This window comes from Myxine glutinosa, chromosome 5 (genome assembly GCF_964187855.1).
Source record: "Myxine glutinosa chromosome 5, kmMyxGlut1.1, whole genome shotgun sequence".
NCBI lineage: Eukaryota > Metazoa > Chordata > Myxini > Myxiniformes > Myxinidae > Myxine > Myxine glutinosa.
Genome location: NC_136265.1, coordinates 48,646,833 through 48,660,034, shown reverse-complemented (window position 1 = coordinate 48,660,034; position 13,202 = coordinate 48,646,833). Strand labels below are relative to the sequence as shown.

The following is a 13,202-nucleotide window of genomic DNA, read 5'->3' as shown; positions in this document are numbered from 1 at the left end:
AAACATGAAACGATGGTAACCATGGTAACTACGAGCATGTTTTCACATGGTCAGCTCCTCAGCTCTTGAAACAACAAACATAAAACAAGTTAATGTACAAAGAATGTTAAAGGTTCACTGTTATGTTATATGCATTAATATTGTTATGTCTGGGGGTAAAGCAATATCTAGAGCCAGGTAGATCTGTATAGGTAGGTATTTGACTGTCGCGATAGGGAATCTACCTGTAATAAGTTCTGTGTGTTTAGGCGATTTGTCGGGTTAAGATGTCTGCTTGTGAACATACCAGGATGTTTGAGTGTTAAATAGTTAGGGATTAAAGATAAACCCCTGTGCGTCAAACCTGGTAGTCAAACCTTTGTCCCTTCTGGCAATACACACCAACATAGACATTTAGACAGGCCCTTAGCGCAACATTAAATAATTCCCTTCCCCGACAAGGACTTCGGAAGAGAACAGGCAAAAGGAAACCAGGCCAGGACACCGCCGATGATGGCCGCCGCCAACTGCACCTCCGGCAGGCCTAGGAACATCGAGTAGCACGAGCTATCACCACGCTACAGTCCTGTGATTGGTCAGCGTGCTAGGCGCGAACCTCCAGCCAACGAGTGCGAGAGGCGCAAAGCTGGAAGGTTCGGTATAAGTCGCTGGTTGGTAGCGTGCCAAGGCTGACGTCACCGGCAAGGTTATAGCAGTGCGAGCCGAACGACATTTTGGGAGAGCACATCCGGTTCTTGGTTGTGCAGCCCTTCCTCTTGGACATCCGGCGCTTCATCTTGGGCAGCACGCTCTCTTCGTCTTGGCAGATCGATCGTGAGTGGAGATCGACCTTGTGTGGAGATCGCTGGCGGTGTTTTGGGCCGCGTGGTGCTTTTGGTGCGTTGGACGCGTGGTGCTTGGTGCACGGACCTCGTGGGAGCGGCAAGAGGCTTGGAGCGGGGCCTGGTGGCACACGAGCGGGGCCGAGTTACACTGCAAGACTACAGACAGATAAGACTGCACACTACCTTACATTTAAATTACATAACGAACGTTTTTCTTTTGGTTATTCATTTTCCTGTGTGGCGTATTTGAAGTCTGGTGTGTGGGATCCCAAATTAGGAATTAGATTTATCGGCGCGTTTACCTGTCCCTACCTTTTGTTTGAATAAACCCTTGTATTATTTTCCATTCCCCACAAATCTTGTGTCCGGTTGAGTTCGTTCGCCATCCACGGTTACGCGCTCCCGCTTCTTCCTCTTCACTCCTTCCTCCCCGCGTATCGTAGCAAAATCCACGGTCCCTGGTGTTAACCGGAGGGATTTGCATGACAATATATTAAAACTAGCCGAAACCCGTGGAACATCCACGGAAGGGATGATGTGGTGTATGGATAGAGTGTACCATTATGGATGGCATAGGGGATTTGCTTGTCCGAGTAAGAGTTAGGAAGAAAGATGAGAATGAAGAGTGCGTATATGAACAACGATCGCCGACACCGGCACAAATGCATGCTCTGGATTGTCCACTTAGTGGACGGCTTGCTTTCGCCTTCGCCTGTCCAATCAGCGGACGGCTTGCTTCGCCTTCGCCCAGCAGACGCCAATACGATGGCGTCGTAAGATGGCGTCGTATCGGCAGTTAATCGGATGCTTTTGGGCCCCAACGTCGGCTAATTCAGATTTTCGAGTATGGCTGTACGTGATAAACAAAGAGTGCGGTTTGTAGATCTTAAATCCATTAATGCCGTGGGCATCGGGTCACTGGGTGCGGCGTAAAAGGGATAACAAAGTCGAGTCCTTACGCTATTATTATATAGATAGTAAAGGTACGATTGGACCAAAAAGGTATCTCACTGCTCTCTGGGAATATCTTAAGATCTCAAATAGAAATGTCTATGATTCAACTCATGCTTACAAAATAAATTGTATTCGTCCTCCTCATCCTTCCCTTTCTTGTAACTCTTCTGTAATCTCTAACACACTATCAACTGCTCTTCCTACATCCCCCTCTCACCCTTCATCTGACCCTACCCCTCCCCTCCCCTGTCCTGCACCCGATGCTCCCCCTCTCTCCTCACTAACGGTATGGACCTCAAACATCCGGGGCCTTCGCTCAAACCTGATTGATCTCTCCATTCAGGTTGCTTCTGAAAATCCAGACTTGATCTGCTTAACAGAAACTTTCCTCCTTCAAGATGTCTCTGATTCCTTAATATCTCTTCCTGGTTACTCCCTCCTCCGGTACGATAGACCTGATCCTCGTCCTGGTGGTGGGGTGGCTATCTTTATCAAAAACTCTCTTCCTCACTCTCCCTGCACTGCCCTCTCTCCACCCCACCCACAGGAGTACCTCTGGCTACGGCTTCCCCTCCGCTCCCACCTTTTGTTCATATGTGTTCTGTACCGTCCTCCAAACAGTGATGACTCCATTTACATTTCTCTGTCGGACAACATGGACCAACTTCTATCAACTCATCCAAACTCTCTCTTCCTCATATGTGGTGACTTCAACTGTCATCATGCCAGCTGGCTGGGTGTGGGTTCATCTCTCACCAGCCATGGCACCTCAGCAAAGGACTTCTGCGACTCATTGGGACTGACACAATCTGTCAATTTCCCGACCCGGATCTCAGTCAATGGAGTATCTTCTCTTCTGGACTTGGTTATGACTAACTTCCCTGCAAATGTCTGCTACTCTTCTTCTGCTCCAATCGGTTCTTCTGATCATGTGCTTGTTAAAGTGGACATCTCACTGGCCATTCTCAGAGAGCCTCCTCAGCGCCGACGAGTCTGGCATTTCACTCAGGCCGACTGGCACGGTCTGCAAGCAGCCATCAATCAACTGGACTGGTCTCCCATCTCTAATGCCTCTGACATCAATTCTTCCTGGGAATTCTTCCAAAGCAAACTGCTCTCTCTCATGCACAGATTTATCCCATCTCGTCTTCAGTTGTCTTACCCTTCCTCCCGTCCATGGTACACTGAATCTTGTGGTGAGGCAGTTGCCCTGAAACAACTTGCCTTTGCGTCTTGGAAGGCAAATCCAACTGAAGGCAATCTCAGTTCCTTCCACCAAGCTCGAAACAAGTGTGTTTCTACCCTCAGGAGTGCCAGGAAGCACTATCTCTCCACACTCAAGATTGAACTCTCAAACCTGTCTCCTTCCTCCAAATCCTGGTGGCGTCTGGTCAAATCCGTTTCTGGTGTTTGTTCCCCCTCCATCCCCTCCCTTACCTCAAATGGCTACACAGTTGACACCGCACGTGACAAAGCCGAATGCCTCAACTCTGTGTTTGCCTCAAAATCTTGTGTCCCAAACGCATCGCTCTCTGTTCCCACCTTTCCCAGTCGAACCCAACTGCTCCTGGACTCTGTGTCCTTCTCTCCTGACAAGGTGGAGAAGTTTTTATCAAACCTCGACTCTGATTCTGCAACTGGACCAGATGGCATCAGCCCTCGGGTCCTAAAATCCTGCTCTGCCGCTCTATCTCACCCTCTCTCTGTTCTTTTCACCCTCTCTTTTGCTCAAGGTCATCTGCCAGCATCTTGGAAATCAGCAAACATTACCGCTTTACACAAAAAAGGTGCAAAAACAGATCCTTGCAACTACAGACCAATCAGCCTGCTCCCAATTATCAGCAAAGTCATGGAATCCATCATTGCTTCAGATATCAAATCCTTCCTCTTCTCCAATGGCTTGATCTCTGATCATCAATTTGGATTCAGACCAGGTCATTCTACTCTGGACATGTTGCTTCTGCTGTCTCAACAATGGATGGAGGTCCTCAATGCCAAACAGGAAATCAGAGCTGTCTCTCTTGACATATCACGTGCCTTCGATACAGTCTGGCACCCAGCTCTGCTCACCAAACTCACCTCCTATGGTATTCAGGGAAATCTCCACTCATGGCTTGCGGATTTACTCTCTGGTCGTAGGCAACGTGTGGCCCTGAATGGATTTCTCTCATCTTCCCTTCCTGTTCTGGCTGGAGTTCCCCAAGGCAGTGTTCTGGGCCCTGTGCTATTTCTGGTCTTCATCAATGACCTCTCCGACTCTCTGGAAAATCCTCTCTATCTCTTTGCTGATGACTCCACTATCTGCCGCTCCATTCCTCATCCCTCAGATCGGCAGTCTGCAGCCTCCTCACTCTCTGCAGACCTGGACAAAATCACAGACTGGTCAAACAAGTGGAACATGTCTTTCAATCCTGACAAATCTCACACTCTTACAATGTCTCTCCGAAAGGACCGACTGGACAACCCTCCCATCTACTTTCTCAACAATCCTCTCCAAGAAGTTCTGTCGCTCAAGCTTTTGGGTCTCACTATCTGCCATGATCTTTCTTGGGAAAACCACATTTCCAAGCTGGCCTCCAAAGCCAGTCGCCGACTGGGCATCCTCTGTCGTGCGAAGTCCTTCCTTGGCACACCTGAGCTCCTCACCACATACAAGGCTTTCATCCGCAGCTCAATGGAATACTGTTCCCCCCTCTGGGCTGGTGCTCCTGCCTCGCACCTTGCTCGGCTTCACGCTGTTGAGGCCAAAGCTTTCAGAATCATTGGAATCTCCTGCGATGTAGTCAACTCCGAGGGCCTTTCACTCACTCACCGCAGGCAGGTTGGTGGTCTTTCTGTCTTCTACCGACTCCTCTCCGGCCTTGCTCCCCCAGCTCTCTCTGTGCTCTGTCCCCCCAATATTCCTTCAGGTCGCACAAGATCTGCCTGCAACCCTCTTATGGTTAAACTGCCAAAGTCTAGGCTCTCTGCTCACCTTCACTCTTTCATTCCCCTTTTCTCCCGCCTCTGGAACAAACTCCCCCACTCCATTCAATCCCACTCCTCCCTCCAGGTCTTTAAAACAGCTGTTCACCACCATCTCTTATCTTCCCCCATCGAAAACCTTGATCTTTTCTACCCCCGGTAATTCACCCCAGAGTCCTTGCAGCGTTCATATGTTTTATTCCTCTCCCACTTCCCCCCAAGTCCTCCCGATGTCCCTGCTCTCAAATGTTGTGTTTGTGTCCTTCCCCCTCTCTCCCCATCTTGTCTGCCGCTTCCCTTGTTTTTTGTGTTTTGTGTGTCGGTTTGTCTTTTTTTGTGATTAATGTTAGCTCTTTCACGAGCCTCGATCTTGTATACAAAACAAAAAAAAATACAAAAAAAAAAATCAGCATTCCCAAAATCAGACAGTTGAATACGTCCGCACTTTTCAGGGTCTCCTGTACACTTGTCGGCAATACCGCAAGTCGCTGAATCTCTCGCACAACAACAGCCTCTCAAACATCTGGATTTGATGCATTTGCACAATGGAGGATTTGCCTGGCCTTGCTGGTTTTGACATTGTGACCGGCACAAGCTTTCTATTAGTGACACCTTCGATCGATCTTGCTTCACATGAGCCCTTCAGATTCATTTGGATTTCAGTGGGTGTCGAAGGATGAGGTTCTGGAATAGCAGTTGCCCTTCGCTTTGTCAAAGGTGCCATTGTTGTGGCATAAGCAGAAACGTCATCCTTTCGATACTGATATATGTTGTGCGCAGTTGCATTCAACACCGTCACATCCTTTGTGTCCTCACTGAAATCAAGATCATCAAGTGCACATGAGAGAAATTGTTCATCAACTGCAGTACTGTGCAAAAGCTGAGGATATTTTCAAATTTCTTTCAACACAACGGCATGTGAAGATCCAAACTCTGCGAGAAAAAAATTATAAGTAGAAAATAGCAGAAAAGATGAAGATGACTTCCAATACTTCGCAACGCCTGAAATTAACTGGCTTGGTGTAAGACACAAAAAGACCAGGAAGACCCTGAAGAACCTCCCCAAGGCAAGACAATCACTTGAATTTGCTCAACTTATGCGATAGAAGAAAATCAAATCAGCAGCTGACAATTGAAATGAGAGCAGGCCTGAACATTAACATCTTATTCAGCAATGTTTGCAGAAGGCTGATTGCAGCGGGTCCTCATGGCAGAATTGTCGCAAAGAAACCACTGATGAGACCACCGTATTCTACTATGCATTGGCAATTGGTCACTAGCTTTGACCCCAATGCAAATATCTATTACGTACCCAAAGGAATCAAAAAGCTACATAGATCTAAGAAACTTTCAAATGGGTCGTCTACTGTAACCCCATGGCCAAAGCACACAGTCCAACAAGACTGTCCCATAAGCATAAACATGCATCTCAGGCCGAACGCTGAAGCACATGGCCAATCAAAAAACATACATCCTTATACCGAAGGGCCAGAATGCATAGTCACACAATTGGACCTCTCCTCTTTTGAAGGTGCCCTTTTATTTTTTATTTTTTTTTAAAGGTAAAAAAAAAATCAAACATTTAAACAGCTTTGGACATGCACCTTGACCCCATGGCCAAGGCACACAGCCTTGGCATGCCCAAGGCACACAGTCCATCAAGACTAACGCATGTCCGTCCGTGAACATAAGGATACAATCTCCCATTGCAATGCATTGAAGAAACCTGCAATTCAAACTCTGCGAGCTTTGGTTTGGGACGTGCTGTTATTTAGCAGACATGCTGTTTATATGAAATCAGTACATAGAGTACTGTGTTTGGGGTGCATTCCATAAAATTGATTTTAAACGCTTTTAATGAACAGTCTAAAATCAATTAAAAGCTGATATATACACCCTCACCTCATCCAATCCATATCAGGAAGAAATTGGTAATATTATAAGATCTGGTCTACAAAAAGCATTTGAATTCCAATTCATCATTTCACAATAAAACAATTTATTAATTAATTCACTGTGGTGAAAGGAAAGGGTGTTGGCGGGGAGGAAATAGGTCAAGCTGGAATCAAATGACTTTTTTTCCAGGTGAATGCAACAACTTCCATGACATTCATTTCTGAAGCATCTCCCTTTTTTTGGCCCATATAATTAATCATTAGAATGCACGATTCCGACTGTCTAGTCTAAATTCAAATTCCACTAACAATTTCATTTTCACTTCCAGCTCACTTCAATAGTTCCCGCATGCTCAGCACTGCCTTTCATTCAATTATCATTTTCTTGGGCATGCAATCACATTCCTTTCACAGTAGCCTCGTTTAATTCCCATCGTGACCTATTTAAAAATCTTTCCCTGATATATGCCCATTATATGTCCTGACCAGTAGTGTTAAAATGACATTGATTAACGCTTTCTCGTGCACTCAGCAAGCACCATTTCCTTATAATTGAAATGTGAATATCCTGCTACGGATTCCAGTCCTGTAATTCTAAATAAGGGTTTTTAAATTATATTTGTGTTTTTATGCCTCCGCCAACAAATGTGACCTGAGGCATAATGTTTTTGGGTTGTCTGTCCGTCCGCCCATACGGGCTAAGCCTCGTTTTTCTCAGCAACCACATGTCTGATTGAGATGGAACTTTGAAGGTAGGAGCGACACACATGCAGAATGTTTTTGTGATAATTGTGATGTCATAGGTCACGTGGTATGGCAGCCATCTTGGATTAAACGCAAATAATTAAAAAATATTTATCGGAAACCGCTGAATATAAAAATTTGAAACTTTTTATGCCTCCTGTGACAAAGTCGCCGGAGGCATTATTTTTCGGGTTGTCCGTCCGTCCTTCCGTACATCCATCCATACAGGCTTAACCTCGTTTTTCTCAGCAACCATATGTCCGATTGAGACGAAACTTTCAGGGTAGGAGTGACACCCAAGCAGAATGTTTTTATGATAATTTTGACGTCACATGTCACGTGGTATGGCAGCCATCTTGGATTAAAAGCAAATAATAAAAAAATTCTTTCTCGGAAACCGCTGAATGGAAAAATTTGAAACTTGGCACATTGTCAAGTACTCCCAATGGGAAACGAAAGCATGATATTGATTATATCATAGGTAAAGTTGTTTACCAGCCAAAAATGTTTATTTTTAAAATCCCTTCTCAGAAACTGCTTTACCGATCAATGTGAAACCTGTCATGGTTGGTGAAAACGTGATACTTTAAAACAGCTGAAGGGATTTAAATCAAACTAGTTTATTTTTAGGACAGTGAACGAGGGCATCTACCTGTTGTGGGACTACGCGGAGGCATACTGGCAACACAGTCGCATTGTTCTAGTTTTTTTTTAATGTTGGAGGCTCCAGGCACGGACTGCATAGCCCTCATCGAGGCCGGGCTTAAACAAAAGAGAATAAAAGTGTATGATGAAAAGTGTATGGTGTTTGTTTGCGAGAAAGAGAGATTGAAGCCTGGTAGCTGTACTTTGAGTGAGACAGTAAGGAAGACCAGCAATCCTAACACGGAGAGTGTAAGGTAGCGCCGGGCACCACTTTAGCGCTCTTAAGTCAGAACAGTAGTACTACCCTGGGCGGTTGCTGTCTACAACCTACTAACTTGGCACATTGTCAAGTACTCATAATGGGGATCAAAAGCATGATAATGATGACATCATCGGTGAAGTGGTATCCCAGCAATAAATATTTTCATCGATTGCCTCATCCTAAAAATCTGAAATTGCATGCACATAGTCTATGATCCATTTATATTGAAATATTAAATTTATGACATCATAGGTCACATGGTTCGTCAGCCGTATTGGATTTAACCTAAAACCTTTAAAAAAACTTCTCCCAAACTACGGAATCGATCGACTCGAAACTTTATGTGTCATTGACTAGGCATGGCGATTAAAATATGATCACAAAAACGTCATTGGTTACATGGTGTGGCAGCCATATTGGATTGAAGGAAAATATGAAACAATTATATCTCTGAAACTGCTTACCCTATCGATGCCAAATTTTACAAATGCCATCTAATACAATTGTTGCATATAGTTTTTAAATTGTGACGTCGTAGGTCACATGGTTTCACAGCCATCTTGGACAGAAAAACAAACCTTATCTGATCAACACGAAACTTCACAAAAGTGATCTCCAACCCATAAATATGCAGAGTATACATTTTTGATGTTATATGTCACGTGGTTAGGCAGCTATATTAGCTTGAAAGCCGATATTGAAAAAAATCTTTCTCTGAAACAGCTTCACCGATCGATGTGAAACCTGCCCTGTCTGGCAAAAATGTGATACTTGACAACAGCTGAAGCGATTTAAATCAAACTTGTTTATTTTTAGGACAGTGAAAGAGGGCATCTACCCATTGTCACGCACAGAGACTATGCGGAGGCATATTGGTGACACAGTCACATTGCTCCGGTTTATTTTTACAACAGAGTCGAGGCCCGTGTCGGAGACAGAACGCAGAACTGATCAGGATGTAAGAGAACAAAATGAACAGAAGGAGGAGTTGGGGGAAAACACACCCACAGCAGGGCTGACGGACAAAATACAGGGAATGGAGAGTGATTCAAGTCTGTCGTGAGAGTCTTTCTATGTTCTTGGAGATCGTCCCTCTGCTGCTGTGGTGTGACTCAGTCATTTGGGAGACATTACAATTGAGAGACAGCACTGCCAGCAAACATCAACGCTGATTTCTGGGCAGCGTTTAACTAGCCTGGGCAACCCAGGAAGCCTGAGAGGGATAGTGGAACCCATGATGGAGCAAATGCCAACAAATGGCAGATGAGCTGGTATTAGCCAACAGAACCTTAAAACTACACCCGTGGGGAAGAGAGCGGGTATGCTGTGTCGCTGAAGCCGTGGAAGGTATGTTCCTTGTCCGGTGGATGACACTGCAGTCTGGTTCTGCCCCAACCACTTTTGTACCATAATGGGTTCTAACAATATGAAGAGGGCGTTTGGACAGCGCCGCTTGTGGCTACTTCTAGCTCATGTTTGAGATCTTTGTTTGCCCATAGAAAGAAGGTCAAAAAGAAGGGAGATATGTTTGGAATAGAAACATAGGCTGGGGGAATTGACAAGTAATAATCTGAGATGAGAAATGACAAGTAATAAACTGCGTTGGAACGAGGAAACAAAACTTTCACACTCACTCTGTTGAAAAGCAAGTAAACTCTAAAAGAGTGGTTCCCAAAAATGTTTGTCCATGACCCAAAATTTGAATCGCATTCTCCTCGCAACCCAAATGGTCCAGGTACCTACTTGGTACTGGTACCTACGATAAAAACTGTCGGAGAAAACGCTTTTTTTTATATACTTAGTCGAGGCTCATGTAAGAGCTAACACACAGAACATATAATAAAGGGAACGGAAGACAAGAGGGGGAGAGAGAAGTAAGCACAACAGTAGAGAACAGGGACATCAGGGGATCTGTGGAAGAGAGAGGGATGGGGGTGGTGTACACTACAAGGGATTTCAGGAAAGAAAACAGGGAATTTGGAGGTGGATTTGGGGAGTATTAATGGGGGTAGAAAAGATAAAGGTTTTGGATGGGGGAAGATAAGAGATGGTGGTGAACAACTGTTTTGAAGACCTGGAGGGAGGAGTGGGATTGAAGAGATTGTGGGAGTTTATTCCAGAGGTGGAAAAAAAGAGGATGAAAGAGTGAATGCGAGCAGATCAAGGAAGTTTTGGCAAGGGGCAAGGGAGTTTTGGCAGTGCACAAGAAGAGGGTTGCTGGCAGATCTTATGCATCCTGAAGGAATATTTGGGGGACAGAGAACAAAAAGAACAGGGGGAGCTAGGCCAGAAAGGAGTCGGTAAAAGACAGAAATATCACAAACATGCCAGCGGTGAGAGGGTTAAAGGCCTTAAGAATCAGCTTCATCCCAGGAGATACCAATGATTCTGAATGCTTTGGTTTCAACCACGTGAAGCCGAGCTAGGTGTGAGGCAGGTGCACCAGCCCAGAGCGGAGAGCAGTACTCCATCAAGCTGCGGATGAAAGCTTGGCATGTGGTGAGGAGCTCAGTAGAGCCAAGGAAGGACTTTTCACGACGGAGGATGCCCAGTTGGCGACTGGCTTTGGAGGCCAGCTTGGAAATCTGGTTTTCCCATGAAAGATCATGGCAGATAGTGAGACCAGCTTGGCTTTCAACATCGGCGACTGTCTTTCGACATGAAAAACCCTGCTCAAAAACTGGGATTTTGACAGGGGGTGAGGGGGGGGGGGGAGTTATTCGAGTTCAGGTTGCGACCCCTGGGTTTGGAATTCCTGCTCGAAAGAGTAACAGGCTTGTACTTTTCCCCATTAAATTATCTTGTGTGAAAAACTCTGAATACATTTGAAGAAAATTTGAAAGATCATTCCGTATTGTGCTGCATCACGAAAGAACCGCCTGATAAATTGACTGCAAAACGCACTAAATGACTCCATTTTCAGACGTTATGTAGAAAATAATTTCTCCCTTGGTTTATTAGTTCCCACTTATGATTCTAATCATGCGCATGCGTGAAGCGAAAAGCAGGATGAAGCAATTGGTCCACTTTGTCTGTCTGTCTATCCACAAACATCAGTTTATGATCGAGGAACAACTTGATTTCCATTGAATGTTATATTTTGAACACAAATCAGGACACGAATCGGAAAAAGAACTTGTAGTTTAACAATATTTGGACAAAATATTACAGCATTTTACATCATCTCGACCAATCAAATCTGCTGCTCGCAGACGCCGCCCATGTCCTTGTTTCTCAAGACTGTTCTATGAACTATCTAGTTTAATCTGCGTCTGAAATACAAGATAAACAAATCCTTTTGTGGAGATGTTATTCACTATATTATATATGAACCATGTTTTGAGTATACTTTGTAATAATAACCATATAATCAGAAACATGATGCTGTGGAAGGCAAAAGTGAAGGGTAGGTCAAGCACTTACATGTTCTTTCAGTACCAAACTGCCTTCGCCAACTCTGCCATCCCCATGCGGCTTACTTACGGGTTTTCAATTTGAAAAGGAAAATTGAAAGAGGAAATAAAAATCCATGACAATAGAGGGAGAACGTTACCTGCACGACTCTTGGGATTCTCCCTCGGATTCTTCCTCCAAGGATATCCCGTATACATCATCAGCATTTTCTTCATCTTTCTCGTCTGCGTCATCTTCATCTTCCTGCCTCTCGTTATCGGCAATTTCCCCGGACTCCAAACTTGCCCGGTCCTTTGTCAAAGATGATCCCTCATTCCTACAGGGTTTGGGAAAATTTTAAGAAAGAGAGAAGTCTGAGTAATACTGTCTCCTCACTAGTGGCTATCAAATCAACAGCATCCATCAAGTATCAAAATTAATTGTATCACAAGTGCTCATGGCTGTCTCATCCTTGTAGGTCAAGATCATCTGGCTTACTGTCCATCATTTACTGCAGCATGTTTCAAATGTTAAGACTCATTTTAAATTCATGGTCAGTTACCTTGACTGACAGCAGGGCAAAGATGTCATGCACTCGCCTTTCGGCTGTCTTGTACGAGTTTGATTCTCGACTCGACAATAAAACTATTTGATGAAAGGCCCACTGATTCAATAAGTCAGGGCAGAAATTAGTAATTTGTTCAGGGTACCGGCGGTAGCTCGCCTACTCTGTGCGAAGGACACCGTGAGATCTTTAACATCCACCAAATAACGCATGCCGGCAAATGGGACGGCACATGCATTGAGGAATCGCTCTTCCTGCGAGACACCAGGATGACTCTTCCTGCGAGACACCAGGATGACTCTTCCTGCGAGACACCAGGATGACTCTCCCTGCGAGATAGCTCGGCCGAGATTCAAACTTAGCCTAGACGACTCAAAGGCGAGTGTGCCAACCTCTCAGCCAGAACTCAAGGTGCAAATATACGTATTCACGTCTTCCCACCGAGGAGATGACACATGAGTAACAAAGGGGTAGATCAGCGTGAAATTTGGCAAGGAAAGTAGGTGAGGCAGTGCGTGACGGAATTAAGGTTTTTTTTCGCATAGAGTCGATGGTCGAGTAAGAGCTAGAACACGCAACGGATCAGGCCGCAACAGCACAAAAGGAAAATCAGAAAGAGAGAGGGGAAACCAACGGCAGTGATAGAGATGGACAAACAAGGAATATGGGTTAAGGAATAAGTGATGTGGGGATGAAATAATGGTAGGATAGGAAAGAAGTAAAAAGAAGCAAACTCTCTGGAAGAAACAACTGGAAATTTGGAAAGGCATGGGTTGTTTTTTTTGGAGGGAAAGGGTGGTTAACGCGGGTAGAAAAGATGGGGGATGATCTGAGATGGTGGCAAACAGCTGATTTGAAGAGCTGGAGGGTAGAATGTGATTGAAGAGAATGAGGAAGTTGGTTCCACAGGTGGGAAAAAAAAGGAGATAGGAATGAGTGAAGGTGTGCAATAAGAA

The 13,202-nt window shown here is 44.9% G+C and overlaps 1 protein-coding gene across 2 annotated transcripts in view; it reads right to left on the bottom strand.

Moving 5' to 3' along the window:
• The window catches only part of SNX29 (sorting nexin 29), a 476,585-nt gene that overhangs the window by 380,553 nt on the left and 82,830 nt on the right, over positions 1-13,202 (bottom strand). For both annotated transcript variants that reach the window (XM_078778010.1, XM_078778011.1), the window contains exon 10: positions 11,842-12,018. In XM_078778010.1, coding sequence (XP_078634136.1) covers positions 11,842-12,018 — 177 coding nt within the window. The remainder of the gene's footprint in view (positions 1-11,841; positions 12,019-13,202) is intronic.